The sequence below is a fragment of the Zootoca vivipara genome, chromosome 2 (assembly GCF_963506605.1).
Source record: "Zootoca vivipara chromosome 2, rZooViv1.1, whole genome shotgun sequence".
Classification (NCBI taxonomy): domain Eukaryota; kingdom Metazoa; phylum Chordata; class Lepidosauria; order Squamata; family Lacertidae; genus Zootoca; species Zootoca vivipara.
In genome coordinates, this window is record NC_083277.1 from 78,139,733 (window position 1) to 78,160,884 (window position 21,152).

General features: G+C 39.6%; 1 protein-coding gene across 2 annotated transcripts in view; it reads left to right on the forward strand.

Moving 5' to 3' along the window:
* Positions 1-21,152, forward strand: part of SLIT3 (slit guidance ligand 3) — a 414,666-nt gene that overhangs the window by 348,007 nt on the left and 45,507 nt on the right. For both annotated transcript variants that reach the window (XM_035105174.2, XM_035105175.2), the window contains exons 25-28: positions 808-971; positions 2,751-2,875; positions 7,374-7,471; positions 15,266-15,405. In XM_035105174.2, the coding sequence (XP_034961065.1) occupies positions 808-971; positions 2,751-2,875; positions 7,374-7,471; positions 15,266-15,405 (527 nt within the window). The remainder of the gene's footprint in view (positions 1-807; positions 972-2,750; positions 2,876-7,373; positions 7,472-15,265; positions 15,406-21,152) is intronic.

Below are 21,152 nucleotides of genomic sequence, written 5' to 3' on the forward strand. Positions count from 1 at the left end.
TTGTGCTTTTACAGGATAAGTTGACTGATCAGTAGTGGGAGGCTGAGGAGCAGTGAGAAACAAAATAGAGAGAGCTTGTGAAGAATGAAAATGTTTTCTCCCCCTACGGCCCTGTGCTTCTGGGACTTAGTCAGTATCTTCAGATCCCCTGAGAGATATTCATAATTGGACCATGCAGTGAAAGAGTTAATTGCCCCCTCTCTTTCCTGAATAACACCAAGGTCTTTCTCCCAAACCAGAATGGGTTCCTAATCCAGAATTAGGGAGGAAGGTTTTATGATTCCCCCACATTGCTGTGGATGGACATGGTTCTGCTTCATCTGCATTCAAATTAGCAGTGACTCTGAGCAGGGTGGGCTTCTTTCTATCAAACTGAATGTGGTCAAAGCTGCAGGCTAGGTTGAGTATCACCTGAATGCAAAACTTTATCTGCTTACTTCTGATCTCCAAGTGTGAGCTGTTAATTCTCAAGGATGATGCCTGCTACGTTTAGGATATTATTAGTTTTTCAGTCTCCTCCATAGCAGAAAGATGGGAATTTGTGTTGAAGCTGTGAAGCAGTAGTATACATGAGGAATAGTGGAAGAAAGAGAATTGATGCTTTGATGCTGAAACTGGCCAAATAACATATTAAGAGCCAGCAACAGGGACACAGATTAATGGCTGACCATCAGAAAGTTTTCTTTTAATCACATATCCATAAAATGTTTTATTGTTTAAATATTTTGATAAAACGAGACAAATAGTTTTAGGGATTCTTTGAACAACTGTTGGTTATATATGTGCCTGTATTTTAACCCACCTTAGGGCACTTGGTACCAACCCTTTGCATTGTGACTGCAACCTGCGCTGGCTTTCTGAATGGGTGAAGGCAGGCTACAAAGAGCCAGGAATTGCACGATGCAGCAGTCCAGATGACATGACAGACAGGCTGTTGCTTACAACACCAACCCACCACTTTCAATGCAAAGGTAGGTACAAGTCCTTAGTGTGCACTGTACTCTGTTATATACTGGGCTTCTTACTACATCATAGGAAGCTGCTTACCCGGCTGTAGGATGCTGATGACCTCTCACACCACTTTCTGAAACTCTGTGTAGTATGGCTGGAAAGAATAAATAATTGGAGAGTGGCTTTCATCTGGTCTTCATCTATTTATTTCTTTTCCCCACACCACACAAAGCTGCAGTCACTAAGTTAATTACGTATAAGTGCGAGTTACCTGTATTGTCTTTAGTTTAAATGCCCAAGGAAAATGGCAAAAAATCCCTTCTAGATAAAACTGCTTCACCATGTTTTGACACAAAGAATTTGACTGCAAACTTTTGGCTTTGGTTAAACATTTTCATCTCTCATGCGAAGGGTTTCACAAAATTTTCACTTTCTAAATCTTACTAATTAAACATTTTAATGCAAAATAAATTATCACTCATTATTGTTTGGCAGTGTATGACATAGATATTACTGGCATTTTCGTTACTTATTAATGTAAAGCTCCTGAGCCCCTCAGTCTTTGAAATCCTCTTGTTTCCATATTGGCAAACATACATAGCTATAGGCTGCCTCCATATCCATCACTTTTGCAGATAGACACAATAGATTGTAATTGCATTCAGTGAAGAACCTTCCAGCCTTTCAAACAGTTTGCTAAGATAAAAGTCTCACAAGTATTTTCATAATTGCACAGTTTTCTATGTAATAAACTATGAGACTCCCTTCTATATGTGGAAAAATGTGTGAGGTCTCTGTGTGTGTTTGTTTTAATGTATTTTTATGCTTTTAATTACTGTTTACATTTGTAGCCGTTTTGACTACCATGGGGAGTTAAAGAAACAAAAAGGCTTCAAGCTGAAAGGGAACCACTTACTGTCTGTAAATAGACTTACTATCTTTAAATAGAAAACATTACATTCAACTATTTTGCTTCAAAATTGTGAAATTGAAAAATAAATGTTAAACTTAATAACAAGATATGCTATACACTGTTGTAGATTTCTGCCCATCTTACTTTGCTGCCACTCATGCCATACTATTGCTAAGCTGTAAGAACCATAGAAGGTCTCTTACTCTTCCTATGCTGCAGAGAAAGGCATACAGTAATCTATATTCCACCTCTGAGTTGTGGCTCAGATCTCTAAATAAGCAATATATTTGATTTCAGTTGTGGTAACCCACGTTGAGCTGAAGGAGCAGAACTCTAAACACCTCAAAGGATCTTAGATGGGTGGAAATTTCAAATCAGGAGAGAAGTTTCTGTTGTGGCAGCTTCCAAGTCTAATTTCCCTAAACTATAAGCTCTGGGCTGAAGGGAAGCAAGTAGCAAACCAAATACTTCCTATCAGTGTAAGAGACATCAGGCCCATTGAAAGCTTGTACCTCTGCATTGCTATCATGCTAGGAGGGTTCCATGGTAGCAGCACAGAGGAAAATACACATACAAGTTTTGGTCTTTCAATTGTTGGTTTCACCACCACTACCTTTTAATAGTGTTTAAACTAATAATTATCAGCACATCTAAGGAGTTCCCTCCCTTATCTGGTGGTCCATTTTTCTACCCTACAGACTGGACCACCCACTATTATTAAAGAGGTTGTTGTTGTTAAAGATCCAGCTGATCCGTAAGAATGGGCCCTTCTCTACTGTCCTTTGCCTTGGCTTCCTTACTGTAAAAAATTATGTCAGTAAAAATCAATGTTCATTACATAAACTGTACACACACATTTTTCAGTTGTGCTTTTCTTTCTTTTTAGGAGTTGTCGATATCAGTATTGTATCCAAGTGTAACCCTTGCCTATCCAATCCATGCAAAAATAATGGGACTTGCAGCAATGACCCACTGGATTTTTTTCGATGTACTTGCCCGTTCGGTTACAAGGTATGATAACAGCTGGGCCACACCTCTCAGTGGAAATTTAACTTGCCTTTTGACTACTTAAATAATGCAATGCAGCAATGGGGATGGTGTTTATGATGAACAACCTCTGCTAGTGATGCATAGGTGGCAGAAATTAGTATGGGATATTAATTTGGAGCATATGATTTTTTGGGATGAGTGCAAAGATGTTTCAAGGAAGAAAGGACATTTCTTGGGCTCCCTTTTAAATGCTATAGTGCCCAGCTGGGGAAACTGCTGTCCAGATGTCAGGTAATGTTAACACATTTCATAACTTTTCCATTTCATACTGTCTTGAGATTTTGAAGACATTATGTGTGTGTACATACTAATCTAAAAATACTGTTGCATCTGTATGGGCCGTATTCGGACGATATGGAGTACCGTAGAAGAGCAACTAGTACCAGAGACCTGAGAGAAAGAGAGTAGAAGTCTTCTACAACCCTCAAGAAAACCCCTACATTGTTGCCACATATTTTTTTTTACAGAAGTGACATTTGACAAATTCAAATGTGAATCATATGAAAAGATAATTCTCTTTGTACCAAGCTGTTCTTCTAGAGTGTAATGCTAATTCAGTAACAATACCTTGCTTCCTTCTCACCAACCAGCACCAAACACGTCTGTCCATCTGGAAGCTATTTCCTTTACCTTGATAAATTGTATTGAGTCTGCCCTTTCAACATTTGTTATTCCTTGTTTGATGTCGATGTGAAGAAAATCTTGTGTGGAGGAGTGTGTTGCTACATCAGTTAGATGGCAGGACCCCTAATCCAAGAATGATTACGCAAGAGAGCTGAAAGAGTTTAATTGATTATTCAGTCAGGCAACTCAAAAAGTATTTCCTTATCTGGAGTACAGAAGATGTAGCAAGTCTTCAGCTGCATGTGTTGCTTCTGATGAAAGTAGTCACAAAAGAAGCTGGAGTGTTGAATTAATTGAGTAGAATTCAGTGGATAAAGTCTTAGACATGGAACTTGGGGACCAATTGTAGCTAAATTAGGGTAGCTTTCCCCAGTCTGGTGCCATCCAGAAGCTTTGGACTTTAACTCTGATCATCCTTCACCATTGGCTATGCTGGCTGGAGATGATGGGAGTTGGAGTCCAACACATCTGGAAGTCACTGGGTTGGTGGAAGGCCGGGTTTAGAGGATATCTACATGGACATTTATGTTCCATGATGAGCACCGTAGTGCCTCACAGACATAAAAGAAGCACTCCCAAAAAGTAGATCAATATTAAGCATGGATATTATATAATATAATATGAAGCATGGATTCATAAAGTTGGTGTAATGCCACTTTAAAAATCTTTCTACCGTGTAAATGAGTGGGAAACCAGAGTAAAACTCTGCTTAGACTTGATAGGGGCTGGATGTGTTGAAGTCCCAAAGTCCTTGGCTGTGCTGAGGACTTGCAAAGATTGTAAACATAGGAAGCTGCACTATACTGGAACAAACAATTGGTCCATCTAGCTCAGTATTGTTTACTCTGGCTGGCAAGTGGCCCTCCAAGACCTTAGGCAGGAGTTTTTCCCAGCCCTGCCACTTTGGCAGGAAATTGACCCTAGGATGGTCATGTCCAACAGGTGGGTTGTGATCTACCAGTAGATCACTGGACATCTGTGGTAGATCACTGGTAGATCACTGGCTCCCCCCCCCCAAAGAAGCTCAACATCTTAGGCTCCCCTAAAAAAAGCTCAACAACTATGACATGAACCCAAAAAGGGGGGTATATCACTGCCAGTTTATAACTCTGTGAGTAGATCGCAGTCTCTTGGGAGTTGGCCACCCCTGTCCTAGGACATTTATGTATGCAAGATGTGTGCTTAATCTCTTCTGAAGTTTGATCCCCTTCTCCATGTACTCTAAAACACTTTGTGCATCCAAAGTGCCACACAGACATGGTCCTCCATTCAAACACATCTCGGGGGGGGGGGGAATCCAAAGAGCCCCTTGGACATGTCCATGTTGTTCTGTATACTCACTAAGTTCTTCTCTCTTTACTTTTCTTCAATTTCAGCTCCTTGTGTCAGAGGCCACACTTGAACTTAATCTGGTTTTCAGGAGTAGCTTTTCAGATGGTATAGGAGAGCTGTTTTTGAAAGGGGGTTCAAAAATACCTCCATGAGGCCATTTTCATCTTTACCAAAATACTGATATGTTTTGGAAACTAATAAAAGCCATTTATACTGTAGCATTGAGAGAATTTAAAGTAAAATGGATATAGTTGTGTTCAAACAGAAAGTCAGATGCATTTGAATTATGTTAGTCATGTCAAGTAGTGGTGTAGAATGCTGATTTACCACTTCTTCCTTCCAAGGTTAGCAACGCAGCCACTGGGCAACAAGTGGCTATCATAAGATCCCCAGATATTACTTATTATTACAAGTTATACTTCATCTTAGTGAGAGTCAAGATGCCAATCAATGACTTTATGCTTTCTTTATATCTGTAACTGAATTTGTTTGCAAGTAAGAAATTCATAGTTCAATTGGGAACTACTCCCAATTATGGGACGTGGGTGGCGCTGTGGATTAAACAACAGAGTCTAGGGCTTGCCGATCAGAAGGTCGGCGGTTCGAATCCCCGCGACGGGGTGGGCTCCCGTTGCTCGGTCCCAGCTCCTGCCAACCTAGCAGTTTGAAAGCATGTCAAAGTGCAAGTAGATAAATAGGTGGGAAGGTAAACGGCGTTTCCGTGTGCTGCTCTGGTTCGCCAGAAGCGGCTTTGCCATGCTGGCCACATTACCTGGAAGCTGTACGCTGGCTCCCTCGGCCAATAATGCGGGATGAGCGCCGCAACCCTAGAGTCTGTCATGACTGGACCTAATGGTCAGGGGTCCCTTTACCTTTACTCCCAATTATGGGTGAGACAGAGAAGTCCTGTGAGAGCTCTCGTGTCTCCCTTGTGAGACATAGTGTAGCTCCACACCTTTCTTAGGTGGTTGAAATTGCATACAAAGCACATTCCTGAAACATCAGATTCAAAGGACTGCTGCTCTTATAAGCAATGCAGCCATTTAACAAAGAACTCAATTTTCCTGATGCACTCTGTCACATTCTTGCATCTGCCCAGCAAAGGTTTCAGAATGTTATCTTTAGCAAAAAAGATCTTGTCAAATCCCAGCTGCTTTTTGTCCTCAGTAGATTGGTGATGAAATGTGTGAAAATGTGCATAAACTGGCTGAAATGCTTGCCCTGATACAACCTTAGTATGATGTCAGTTTCTTCCCATCGTTTTGTGCCAATAAGCATTAGTGAAGCAAAATCTATATATTTATGTACTGTCAAACCATGTGTATAAGAAGGGTGGGGAACATCACACCCAGGGGCTGGGGCTGGATGTGGCCATTCAGCCCTCTCTATCTGACCCTTGGGTGTCTTCCCAAGCCACACAACCTCACCAGCCCTGCTTTCTACACCGCCTTAAGTGTTTTTGCCTAGGTGTCCTTTGATAATATTTATCACTTACTTGCATGAAGGACCGAGAGAAGTGTGTTAGTGAATGAGATCTAGACTACTGTGTCTTCACTACTCACTTCATTTTGCCTCTGGCCGTGCCTATCACTGGGATGTAGCCACCAGAAAGTGGACCAGAAAAGCAGGTGGCCCTTGAACTGAGGAAAGTTTCCTGTTCTTGGTGCAAAGTTTAACACTGCTCAATGCTGGAGAAATCGGATAAAATATTTCTAGCTAAGATATAATCAGCCTTTTATCTTCCTTTGAAGTTATTCTTTAAAGATACAACATTGAAAGTATCTGAAGAGCAAAGACATTTCAGCTTTATCTGGTGTTGTATGCAAAATGCAGTCTCCTTGACTTGTTTTTAAATTTTATTTATTTATTCATTAATTTAGTGTAGGTTGTTGTAGGTGTCCTTTTGTGTGTATTAGTTGGCATAAATGACACATTTGATTACATAGGCAAACATGCCAATCTGACAACAGTTTGATAAGCTTTGATTCCACGAGGATAGTTAGGTGACCAAAGCAGCTTGTCAGAGGTGTTTGTCAACTGAAAGTTTGCTTTTAGGTATAAACACTAACTTGCTTGGTATCTTTAATGAATTACCAGTAACTCTGCTACAAAGATAAAAAGTCAATAGTACATAATGCTGCTTTGCTGAGATGTTGTTTAAGTTACAAACACAATGTATCTTGCCTTATGTCTCATACATATACATTTCTTATTGCTTATGTTTGATATTTTACAAGTGCATTACTACGTAGGAAGCAACTATCTCTAGGTGATAAAATAACTATATTTTCAATTCCCACTTTACTATTTCTTCTTCTCTTCTCAAAACCCCACTTTAAGGAAAATGCTTTCAGTGAATAGGACTGGATGGTCTCTTTCTGAAGTTTGCATCCTTTGTGTCTTTCAATGAGAAAATGCAGGCAAGGGAGATGAGAATCAATGTCTGCATCAAAGAAAAAATAGGACTAACCATTTTACATGGACTTGTTGTTGTTGTTGTTAGGGTCGAGACTGCAGCACACCTATCAATGCCTGTATTCAGAATCCCTGCCAGAATGGAGGCACTTGCCATCTTTCAGACTCACATCAAGATGGATTCAGGTAACTGAAAACAAATTGTGTTAAAACAAAGATAGTGGATAATGCAACTTAGCTATCATTATTGTGAAACAGAAAAGGCTATCATACAATAACGGCCCATAACAGAAAATTGTGTTAGGCCATGAACCAAGTACAGTGGTGCCTCGCTAGACGAATGCCCTGTAAGACAAATTTTTCACTTAACGAAAGGATTTTTTGAGCAGAGGTTGCCTCGCTAGACAAATTCGTTTTACGAAAAAAATCGTCTAGCGAATCACGGTTTCCCATAGGAATGCATTGAAATTCAATTAATGCGTTCCTATGGGCAAAATAATAATAATAATAAATTAAATGCATTCCTATGGGATTCGCTAGACGAATTTTTCATTATAAGAACTGACCCGTGGAACAAATTAAATTCATCTAGCGAGGCACCACTGTAAACCTAAGCATTTTGTTCCATTGTTTTGAATGGGTGTGTTAAGCACATACTTAACGTTCCCATTCAAGTTACAGGTAGGTAGCCGTGTTGGTCTGACGTAGTCAAAACAAAATAAAAAAAAATCCTTCCAGCAGCACCTTAGAGACCAAAACAGTTGGAATTACAATACTTACTTTTGGCTGGATCATCACCTCAATTTGATTTCACTGTGACGTATTTTCCTTTAAAATGGGCTACCTTGTTATGACAGACTATGTTCGGTTCTTGTTATGGAAAGTGTTTGAACTAGAGATGCTGGTGAAACTCATTAGTCAAAGTTTTTGATATGAGTTATGGGGACTCATAATATGTGATTTAAAGAAAAGGGAGACATTAGGCACCACAACCTCTTCACAGTGTGGATTAAAATCTGATGCAGAGAAGCATTCCTAGCTGACATTAGTGGTGCTCTGGACAGAGAATGAAGGAGCAGGGAATGTTCTCCCTTTGGTGCCTAGCACATTGCACTGCAATGTACAAGACAAAAGGACGCCATTGCCCTTTTGGGCAAGCTGTTTTCCCCAAGAGCTATTTAAAGGGAAAGGGTTGGGGAATAGGGGAACAGGTGGGTGGGAGCTCTGAGGGCCTTCTGACGGTTCCCTCACTGTGAGAAGTGAAATTACAGGGAACCAGGGAGAGGGCCTTCTCAGTAGTGGCACCCACCCTGTGGAACGCCCTCCCATCAGATGTCAGGGAAATAAACAACTATTTGACTTTTAGAAGACATCTGAAGGCAGCCCTATATTGGGAAATGTTTAATGTCCGATGTTTTATAATTTTTTATATGTGCTGTAAGCCACCTAGAGGGGAATTTGACATCACTAAATTCTGAAGTTATGGCACTGATTTTTTCCCTTGTTTTATTTTAATTCACTGTGTAGATTCTGCTGGCAGAAGCAGAATTGCATTCCTACAACCTTTGTGTTTCAAGATGAGAGACTATTATCTCATGTGCAAAAGAGAAAGCCCCTTTGGAACTTTCTGTTGTGTGGCCTGTGAAAGAAATTATATATTCTATTCACTCCCCCTCTCACCTCCCAGAGAAACATATAAATATATAAGCTCAGCTGCCAAACTTGTCAAATCTTTGCTCTTGTAGAGGGAATTTTAAGCCAAAGTGTTTCTCCATATGAAATGCCAAGTGATTTAACTCCCAAGTTCCTGTAGTCACAGACAAGAAAATTATCTTTTGAGTAATGGGAAGGTGGTGACATAAGCCAGGAAATTCACCCTGTTATGACTGAAACTCCATCCTCACACCCTTCCTTATCCAGCTGTTTGTAGGTAACATAAGGGGCCTAAACAGCAGGTGATTCTACTACTCCTATCTACTGTTATAACATGCTGCCACAACGGTGTCAGCAAAGGGCATGGGATAAAATGAAACATTGAATCAAAATCTCTTTCAGGTTTTTAACAGTAAACAGTTTACTCTAAAGTTGTATTTTTCTTAATGTAAATTTACATTTTTTGTAATACAAGTGTCATCTAGCCTCCTGGTTTAAGGAACAGCAAACAAAGCTAGATGTACCCATTTCACAGTTTTTATTTGCTTCCTCCAGGTGCAATGGTCGATATTTCTGATATTGTTCTGATCCCACTGGGATATATTTTAACAGTTACATTTTTAGAATGTGTTTTTGTGTTCAGAGCTGTAGGGGTTTATCCCAGCATTGCATTTTGAGATACAGGTGGTAATAATATCTAAAATTAATTAACATTAATAGAAAGATCAGAATAAATACTGATTTCCAACTAATATCGACTTATGGTATACACTTTTGTGTCAAACGTTGCCCAGTGAGAAATAAGTGCCACAAATATCAGGAAGGTGCTATATTAGTACCTTGCTGTTTTTACTAAGAATGAATAGAAACCTTCCTTCATACCAGCCCTTGATCACTGCCGAAGCCTTAAGAGTGTCAGATAAAATCAAACTGCAGAAAAGCATTTTTATGTACTGTTGATATGAATGGGAAAGGTTTAAGCATGTGTTTAACTAATCCATTGAGATATATGTTACTCACAAATATTTAATTTTAGTTGGAACTTGGCTGCTGTGATGAAGTCTATATAGCTGCTGTGCTGAGTGGATATGTTATTTCTTCAGCTGAAGCGCACCAATGTGCTTTGCATTATTCCAATAATACAAAGTTCACTTAAGTTTTTTTTTAACTTAACTAATAGATTTTGCAGTGTTAATGTTCCGCAGTTGATGGATGAGTTCGGTGTTTATGGGCTATTGAGTCCGTCCTGTTGATATGCAGGTGTGTGTAGTTCTTTAGCCAAAGGGCTCTAAAACATTTGCTTTTTTTAACACAACAGCTGATTTGTAAACTGCAGGACATCTTGCCAGCGTTCATCTCTTTAAATACTAAATCACTTGATCAGAGCATACTAATATACATTAGTACATTTAATATAGGGACCCAGGTGGCGCTGTGGGTTAAACCACAGAGTCTAGGGCTTGCTGATCAGAAGGTCGTTGGTTCGAGTCCCTGCAATGGGGTGAGCTCCCGTTGCTTGGTCCCAGCTCCTGCCCACCTAGCAGTTCGAAAGCACATCAAAGTGCAAGTAGATAAATAGGGACCGCTCCAGTGGAAAGGTAAACGGCGTTTCCATGCACTGCTCTGGTTCGCCAGAAGCAGCTTTGTCATGCTGGCCACATGACCCGGAAGCTGTCTGCAGACAAACTCCGGCTCCCTCGGCCTATAGAGCGAAATGAGCGCCGCAACCCCAGAGTCGGACACGACTGGACCTGATGGTCAGGGGGCCCTTTTTACATTTAATATAGCCAGCCATATCAAGTTCTGTTAAGATAAAAATCTTTTAAAATTTATGTTAAAATAAAAATTCTACTAAGATAAAAATCTTTAAAAAGTTTATCATTAAATTCTGTGCTGTTTATTCAATGCCCCTAGATTGAGATGCATGTTTCTTAGTGAAAATACAACATTCCTCTGGCACCTTAAAGGGTTTAGAGTTTGGCCCAATGAATATGTTTGAAAAGTGCATGGCTACTACAACTTAAACAAAGAGATTGTGTGGTTCCCATTCAGTAGGGAAGATGTGTAAAGAATCTTTCCAACATAATTCAGCCAATTACACTTATGCTAACAGAATTACCCTTTCTGGGAAGGAATATGTAGCCATAGTAATTGGTCCTTATTGTGGCTTATGTAGTCAGCAACTTCCTGAAACATCCCATTCTAAAGCCTTGTATACACAACTCCTTTTTGTCACTTTAATTTATGTTAGAAATTTCCATAACAAAAAAAAATCCTGCATCTTTCAAAAAATTCAAACCCCACCAACAGGGTAATGTTGTGAAAGTTCTGACTGTACAGATTGGTAACCCTATTCAATAAAATATAGCACTGCATGATCCAGCTGCTACAACTTTGTAGAACATATAATCACATCCATGAATGGGGGAGGGAATATCTCTTCCTTAATTTGAGTTGTTAATATGGCATATGTACAGGCCTCCAATAACCTCTATTCTAATCAAGTTTCCAACATCTCTGACTATACATTCAGATTTGATTAATCTTTATGTTTTCTCTGGCACTTATTTTTTCGTAGCTTATGCTTGCATATGAAATGAAATGTGTTCCTGAGTCTTTTCAGTTCACCAGAAGAACTAGTTTAAGGCTAATCATGTTTGCTCTCCCTGAAGTCTTAGCAAACAGAAGGAAATGAGTGGTTTGTGTTTAATGCAGTGTAGTCCTCTTGCTTGAGATGCCAGTCAGAACAGACATAATTTTCACAGTAGTTCTCCCAGCTACATCATTTGTTTATTTTATTATTGACACAGAGTAGTTTGCATCAATCAACATATAAAAAGAATACAATAAAGTAATATCAAACATAATTAAAACAATTGCATAACTTTGATACACAATAGAAAAGGGTAACATTAAATTGTTCATCACTTCCATAATTCTTTATAACATTCCTCTCCAAAACTCTACTGAAAGAGATGCGTCTTAACCTATTTCCTACTATAATATCATGAAGGAGCATGCATTTCAGTGGCAAAGGAATTCCATAGGCATGGGACCACAACTGAAAAGGTCCTTTCCCAAAGCCCTGTGCTGTCTTTCATGCTGTATTGGGGCCAGCAGGAAAGCCTCATCTGTAGATCTCAAGGCATGGGCAGGTCTATATGGAAGCACTAGGCCAACCAGATTAACTTTTAAAATGGGGATTACAGTAAATGCATTCAATCCACTGCCCTATCACTCTCATGGCCACTACATTTTGCATCAATTGCCATTTCCAAAAGCACATTACAATACTACATCTGGAACAAAAAATTGTATAGATTAATGGCTATATTTAAGGAATAATATATACTACACTTAGGTCCTACTATCTGTATGCTCGGTATCCAAAAATTCACTTACCTTCACATGAAGAATTATGCCTAAACCTTGCTATATGCTCTGCAGATTCACATATCCAAACAAATGGCTTCCTTACTTCCTTGCTTTGCTGGTCGTCGGCAGCCATTTCCGGGCAGAAACAATGGAAGGAGGAGGAGAACTAGACTGAATGAATCAGACAGCAGGAGTGCTGAGACAAATCATTTTTTACTTTGTCTTTCTTTTGTTGATTGGCTGCAGCCATTGAAAAAGCAGGGAGAGAGATTCAAAAACTCCTAGATTAGAAATATATCCATTGGAAATAATGGTAACCATGGACTCGTTATGTGAACAATACTGTGTTCAGAAAGAAGGACCTGCTTGTTTTATATTTAAACTGCTTAGTGCTTATTTATTTATTTAGCAGTTAATCAATCTGGATTAAATAAATAAACAGGCCCTCATTACATATGCCAATAAACAATACTTCTGGTTTCAAAAGTTCTCTCCTCCTTTTCTGTTTTTTTTGTTTTTTAGCAAAGATACAATTCTCGGGTTTATAGCTATAGCTTGAATTTTGTATGTTAGTAATGGAAATGCATATTGTTTGAACAGTGTTGTCTTATTGCCAGTTCTTATTAGTAGTATACTGTTTATTGTAAACATCACCTGTTCTAGTCAGAATGTGGCATACAGAAATAGACAATAAAAGCAGCTAATACAGGCTCCTCATTTTTCTTTTCTTTTCAAATGAAAGAATGAATCTGTGCTCCCAAACTGAGACCTTGTGTGCCAAGTTGCAGCCTAGAGCACATTTTTATGGCTGAGTTATAAAGCCCTGAAAAATGGGGTTTTGTAATGGAAACGGGAGACATGATGAATGGATCGCTTTATTTAATTAGAGTTCTTTTATCCTACTCGCCCCATCCCCTTTCTTGGCTACAAAAGATGCTGTGCCAGCTCTTCCTGTCCTCTCTTATCTGCCTCATGTGATCCCGCGTATCACCAAAGGGTCAGAAAGAGGACGTTTTTTATTGGTACTAATGAGGTAAAAGACAGGCAAAGAAAATATTTCATACTGATTTAGTGTGCTTTAAGTAGAATTGATTCAAGCAGTTTGTTTTCAGTCATTCTTTCTAAAGATATATCCCTGTCCCTTCTAGCTATTATGACCTATGAGTGGTGAGTGTGGGATGAGAAGTGTCAGGAGCTCTTCTGCACAATCAGTTCAAATTGCTTTTATGTTCTTTTTATTATTTGGGGGCATATGGTCTGCAAGTATCCAAGTTTTGTGTTGTCATGCTGTATAGTTGTGTAATACTTTGTCCTTATACTTTTAAAAGAAAATTTGTTCCTTTTGCTAAGGAGAGACAACTTGCCCCTCTTTTGTTGTTCATGAATATGAAAGAAGCAGATACTTTTAACTCAGCAATGTTGACTTCTACAAAATTGCCTGGCTCTTCTTTTTATTCTTTGTTTGTTCCTTTATCCAGCTACATATTTTATTTAAGGTTTTCCCATCTCAGGCTTTTTGCATAGGAAGCACACAGACTCCAGTGTACAAGCTTTCAAGATCAGGGATGACTAAATTTGGCCCTCCAGATCTTGCTGAATTAAAGCTTCCACCGGTCATTGACCATTCTGGCTGGGACTGATGGGAGGAATGTTAGAAAGGCCATATGTTACCCACTCCTGTCCTAGAACATACTCAAATGATGCGCTGCATTTTTTATATACTTCTGCTTCGCAAGAAAGGGTAGTTCTTACACATAGAAAGCTAGCGTGTCAGGGAAAAAGAGGGCAACTTACTTGTTACTTTTCTACATAATGCGTGAGGAAGTGTTTCTGTTAATCTACCCTCTAAATTGCATTTTTTTAATAAAAAAAGTGATATGTATAACTACAAACAAATTTCATGCTTCTTATAGTACATTAGTGAAACTGGTATGTGGATATTTTTATATAAAAAAGTGAACTGCTTAAAATGTTCCAGAAATCACATCTTCAAAACATTGCTAAGTCTTTTTTGTTGTGTTACCTGTTGCTGGTGAGCTGCTGTAGGCTAGAGTTAGAAAATAAATAAAACATAATTCAGAATTATTCCTGTTCTCAGTTATTACAGAAACATGCATTCACAGTCACATGTAAAAAGATGTAATCATACAATTTTTGTTGTTTTTTAAAGTATTTTCACCTCACTTTTAACTCACTTTTCAGCCAAAATAGGCTCCCCAACCAAGCAGATTACTAAAACAGCTCTCTCTAGTATTGTTACACACCACCATGATCTCTGATCTGTGCAAGATTCCAGGGGTACCAGCCACACTTACCAGAGCCTGTGTTTTCTTTTGTACAATAAGGGACAGCAGAGACTTTTGTGTCTTTATGATTTATTTACACATATATACAAGCTGAACCTAGATAGAGTGCAGAGCATTACATTCCAAAGGGGTCCTGTTTCTTCCATTGCTGCAGCCTCCGATTCAGAGAGCCCAAACACTGACTCTCTCTGCAGCATAAAACAGACTGCCTGCCTCCTGCTCTTCCCCCCTACAATTCAGCTTGCAAAACAGACACATTTTTCCTGTTCACTTACCTCATCACCCACTGCAATTCTGCCCCTCCCTCCTGAACCTCTGGCCTTTTATATCTGCTTTACCTATTTTCTGTCCAGTCCAGAGAGTCTCGTGTTATTGGCTTTCTGACATACAGCCAGCAAATAATTTTGAAGCCTGGTTTATAGCTGGGTTTTCAAATATGGTTATGAACCTTCAGTGCTGGATATTGCTGGATTCTTTCAATAGTTTATATTGGGGAACTTTCATGGGTGCCAACCATCTTCGTTCAATACTGATGACCTTTAGTGGTCAACACATGCAAACCTAGTTTGAGCTGTTTCTGCTACCAACTTATTTCAGTCTGAAATGTAAATTAGTTTTTCTGTCTTGTTTACCCTTCTGTTAAAAGTTGTTCCTGCCCTATTGGATTTGAGGGCGAAAAATGTGAAAGTAATCCAGATGACTGTGAAGATAATGATTGCGAGAACAACTCAACTTGTATGGATGGAGTAAACAATTATGCCTGCCTCTGCCTCCCTAATTATACAGGTAAGCAAATATATAAGGTATTTGCCCAAGGATCTAAGAATACAAGCAGCCACCAAATCATAACTGCTTATATTCACTGTACAGTGGTAAGAAAATATCTACACTTATAAACCATGAAAATGTGAACTGGTCTTGCTACTCTCTGAGCATCAGACACTTAGAGAAAGGCTCCTTGTAAGCTGGAGTGTATTACATATCATGGGATTTAATAAGTATCAGGTTTGAGCGGCTTGGTAAGTAAATCTAAAATTTCCCAAACTCTTAAAATGTTGTTTGGGGCCCTTTTGGGATGCTTTTGTAAATGGTTGGCTGGGGGGGGGGAATTTTAACCATCTTTCTGCCAGAAACCTTTAAATTGCTGGAGCCCCAAGAGGAGAAGTTAGTAACTGATGCTTTGAGTCAGTAGTTCTTTTCTATTTTTTATCCATTTATTTTTACTATAGTTTTGCTTTCTATATATAAAGGATAGAAAATTGACACAGACAAAACAGCATCTTTCCTCTCAACTTGAAATAAGCAAAACGGTGTTTTCAAGCAATTGATGTGGGATGGGGATACTGCATCTCAACATTGCTTGAAATAATTTTGAACAGGGGCTTAGGGTGGGATTTCAGTGTTGATAGTGGATTTCATTGAGTTACTTCTGTCTCTACTCAGAATAGCTCAAATCTAAAGCTCTTGGCACAAAAAAGTCAGTCTGTGGGGAAGGTTTTCAGTCATCTTCCACTTAGGTCTATAACAAAGCTCACTGGGGTTAGTTTACCTGTTTGCATGCTTGTCTTCATTATTTCAAGTGTGCTGCTCAGAAATGAATTAATATTTAGGTTCAGAGATCATTGCTTTGTATTTCAAGAAAATCTATTTTGATCATACTAGGGAAACAGAATTTTATTACTGCGTTGTGACTTGTGTGCAGCTTAGAGCAGGGGTCCCCAAACTACGGCCCCCGGGCCGGATGCGGCCCAATCGGCCTCCCAATCCGGCCCGCGACGACCCCCGCTGCCCGCTCTTACGGCGCGCGGCGCGGCGACGATCAGAAAAATCGGCAAAAAATCGCCGAAAATCCTTTTTGCGCATGCGTATGGGCCTCTCCCGACCCAGAAGAGGTCATTTCCGATGCACTTCCGGGTCGGGGGAGGCCCATACGCATGCGCACAAGCGATTTTCGGCTATTTTCCCCCCGCCCGTGTGCGTGTGCGCATGCGCACGGCGCGCACTCCCCCGCCCTCCGGCCCGCTGCGCACGCACTCCCATGCCCTCCGGCCCGCCGCGCAGTCGGCGCGGCGGGCACCGGCCCACTGCGCGGTAAGTCTGGGGACCCCTGGCTTAGAGCTATTTCCTGTACTGACTCTCAAAAGAGTTTTGAATTCATTGGTATATTTTTTGTATAGTTGTATATTTGATTTTTTTTCAGAAGAGAGTGATTGTAAAAGTGTCTTGGAATTTAGATGAAACACACTAAAGGTTGGATAATTTAGCTTGGAAAAGAGAAGAATTCGAGAAAGTAAGGTATTATTCAGAGAAATATGAAACCTACATTGTTTAAAAGCAGTGTGTAGGTTAATTTTGCACATAATCTAGGAAGGCCTCCTCCCTTTACAGCTGAGCATGATCCCACAGCTGAAGAAAAATAGGGTCAAATACTGTTTCAACCTTATTTAAAACTATTACATCTGAACAATTTTACCACCAGTAATATCTGAAGTGGTACCAATTCAGTTCTCAGGGAATTACTGTATGTAATCCTTACAAGGAACAAGCATGGCTGGTTTCTCATGCCTAAAAGTTAAGAATGGTCTGGCAGTTTGTATGTTTCTTCTGGAGTATATTGCCATTTGATAGATAGATGCTAAAATTACTGCAAAAATTTCTCTTTTTGGCTTAAACATGGTCAAGATTTTATCCCTAGTGACTAAATATGAAACCAATAAAAATGCTTTTGACATAAAGCACATCTTCTGTTGCTTAATCTTTTAATCTGTGTCGAGTTGTTCTTGTTTTGTTACTTTTTATGATCCCGTTTGATTACGGAAATACCTTGGAAAGATTATGTGCCTAGAAGTGGCACACACTTTACTTTGCACTGTAACAAACAAATCATAATATACGGTAGTAGTAATGTACCCTAAATAATGATTTTTGGCTTCATAACCCAGTAGTGGGTTTCTCTGGAGCATTTTGCTTGCCTTGGGCTGCAGGACTACATGAACTCTGGGTGTGATGTAGCAGAGTTGCTTTAATGCTTTTATATGGCAACATCGCCCACTGCATATACATTGCTAAAGGTAAAAACCTTGCCAAATATTTCTTCCAGAAGTCCAAGTAAATATATGAACGTGGTGCCTACTGTTTTTCAACTTTATGCTATTATTTTCTTTAGGTAAAGGTAAAGGGACCCCTGACCATTAGGTCCAGTCGTGACCGACTCTGGAGTTGCGCGCTCATCTCGCATTATTGGCTGAGGGAGCCGGCGTATAGCTTCCAGGTCATGTGGCCAGCATGACAAAGCCGCTTCTGGCAAACCAGAGCAGCACATGGAAACGCCGTTTACCTTCCCGCTGTAGCGGTTCCTATTTATCTACTTGCATTTTGACGTGCTTTCAAACTGCTAGGTTGGCAGGAGCTGGGACCAAGCAACGGGAGCTCACCCCGTCACAGGGATTCAAACCGCTGACCTTCTGATCAGCAAGCCCTAGGCTCAGTGGTTTAACCACAGCGCCACCTGGGTCCCTATTATTTTCTTTAGGTGGTTGCAAATGTTAGCCAATTGTATAATGCTCATTTTATTCCTGCCTTTTTGGGGAGGGGAGTTGCCTTTCAATATATTTTCCCCCTAGCTTTGGGCTCTGTACAAGATGTTTCTGAATAAAGCTGAAAATATTTTCCATGTCCTATTTCTTATTATTTGTTGTTGTTGTTTAGTCGTTTAGTCGTGTCCGACTCTTCGTGACCCCATGGACCAGAGCACGCCAGGCACTCCTATCTTGCACTGCCTCCCGCAGTTTGGTCAAACTCATGTTCGTAGCTTCGAGAACACTGTCCAACCATCTTGTCCTCTGTCGTCCCCTTCTCCTAGTGCCCTCAATCTTTCCCAACATCAGGGTCTTTTCCAAGGATTCTTCTCTTCTCATGAGGTGGCCAAAGTATTGGAGCCTCAGCTTCACGATCTGTCCTTCCAGGGAGCACTCAGGGCTGATTTCCTTAAGAATGGATTGGTTTGATCTTCTTGCAGTCCATGGGACTCTCAAGAGTCTCCTCCAGCACCATAATTCAAAAGCATCAATTCTTCGGCGATCAGCCTTCTTTATGGTCCAACTCTCACTTCCATACATCACTACTGGGAAAACCATAGCTTTAACTATACGGACCTTTGTCGGCAAGGTGATGTCTCTGCTTTTTAAGATGCTGTCTAGGTTTGTCATTGCTTTTCTCCCAAGAAGCAGGCGTCTTTTAATTTCGTGACTGCTGTCACCATCTGCAGTGATCAAGGAGCCCAAGAAAGTAAAATCTCTCACTGCCTCCATTTCTTCCCCTTCTATTTGCCAGGAGGTGATGGGACCAGTGGCCATGATCTTGGTTTTTTTGATGTTGAGCTTCAGACCATATTTTGCGCTCTCCTCTTTCACCCTCATTAAAAGGTTCTTTAATTCCTCCTCACTTTCTGCCATCAAGGTTGTGTCATCTGCATATCTGCATATTTCTTATTATAATTAATATTAAAAACAAATGTAAGGAGTGTCCTATATTCAGGCACTGGAAATACAGAACACATGGTATTTGGCTTTACCTTAACCAATCAGCTATTAAAATTGGAAGAAAATTTGGTGTGCTTTTTTAAAGTCGTTGGTACACGCAGTAGTTTCCCCTTCCACTGAACAAGTTAACAATGTGATTCAGATTATGGGTTTAAAACATTGAATGTGGCATGAAACAAATGGCATGTATTCTGATGTGGTAATTCCATTGTGGTAAATTGGCAAAAAAATTAAATGAAGCCAGCTCCAGGAAGATTGTTTCTATGCTAGCTTGTTGTTTTAGCTGCCTTAGTCCTGGAGTCATAGAAGGTCAGGATGAGTCAGTATTAACATATTGTTACATGTCACCCCAATATCTGAGCAGCGTGAGATTCCAGGGGTTGCAGGCTCGCTTTAACCCAGAGTCTATGTTTACAAACAATGAGGCGCAACGGAGACTCTGGTGTCTTCATGATATATGGCTTATTTACACATACTGCATATGCAACCGGAGTCTACTGGGAAGGGTTCTCCAGCTTTACATTCCAAGAGTTTCTGACTTCTCCCATAGCCATAGCACTGGATTCAAAACAGACATCAGCATCCTGCTTTTTTTACTTTTGCACTTTCGTTTCCAACATCCATCTTAACACCACCATCCCAGTTTACAGGGATTTGGTGGCAACCAGATTCTGACATTATAGATTTGCAGATTGCTGTTGAGGCTTTTCAGGGCTGCTGTTTCTTTCATTAGAAGCTTCCTCCTTGCTGCTTTTTAAATGTAAGTAGATAAGTAGTTTCTTCCTGTTCATTCCCTATGGCTTTGGCAGTCCTGAATTGTCTTTCAATTACAGGTAGGTAGCCGTGTTGGTCTGGGTCGAAGTAAAATGAAAAAATTCCTTCAGTAGCACCTTAAAGACCAACTAAGTTTTTATTTTGGTATGAGCTTTCGTGTGCATGCACACTTCTTCAGATACCAGTTCCTGTTCTTGATGCTTTGATTTCCCCTTAGTAACCAGTTGTTCATTTATTATATTTTATGAGTTAAATTGTACTAACAAAAAATAAGACAAAGCAGCGCTAAAGGATCCTAGTATGCAACTAGGAATGTCATTCACACATTAATCCAGTGCACGATAAAGTTCGTTACATATATTATTCTAAATTTAAGCTACTTTAAACTGTTTTAATGTAACCTGCTCTGGAATGTTAGGGTGAAGGGTGGGTTGTTGTTGTTGCATTCAAAAATGCAAAATATGAAAATATGTCAAGTAAATTACATTTTAGGTTTCTTGTTCAGTTTGGTATGGTACTAAAAATATACTTTTTATTTCAAGCAATGCAATTAAAAATCTTTTATGACACATGGTATCTATACATAGAGGCAAAGAATTACCCCAAAGGCAGAGAATTCTGTTTTTAATAACGTATTACACAGTATTTTGTAATTTTGGAAGCTTTACAAATAAAATATAATGATGAAAAAATAGAGGTGATAATAATAGTTTAAAACATCCTAGCTTATATGTTTTAGTTTGCATGCAAAAGTTGAGATGGGATAAGCACATTGTAGACGATGTGGTAAGCAGCTCAGTTACTGTGGAAATGATAGAAGTAAGGTTTGATTTCATGCTTATTGCATAATTAAAATGGCAGATTTAGGTCTTGCAGTTTAGGAGAGCAAGGAACTAGAGGTAGCTCATGTCTTTTATATATCAGGAAAAAGCTTTCTTGTAGAGGCATATGGTCTGGGAACATACAAAATTCTTAAGATTTTATTTCAGAAATTACTTTTGGGCTTGACAAATTTGAGAAGTAAGTAGCACTGCTTCACTTTTGCTAAAAGTCAATTTTCTAAAAGTATATTAGTTAGCTACTAAATATAACATTGAGACTACAACATAGCTGTCAACTTCCGCATTGAAAAATAAGGGATCAGCAGACTCACCCAGCGGCGCGGTACCAGAAGTCATTTCTGCGCATGTCTGGACATGTGCAGAAGTGACTTCCAGT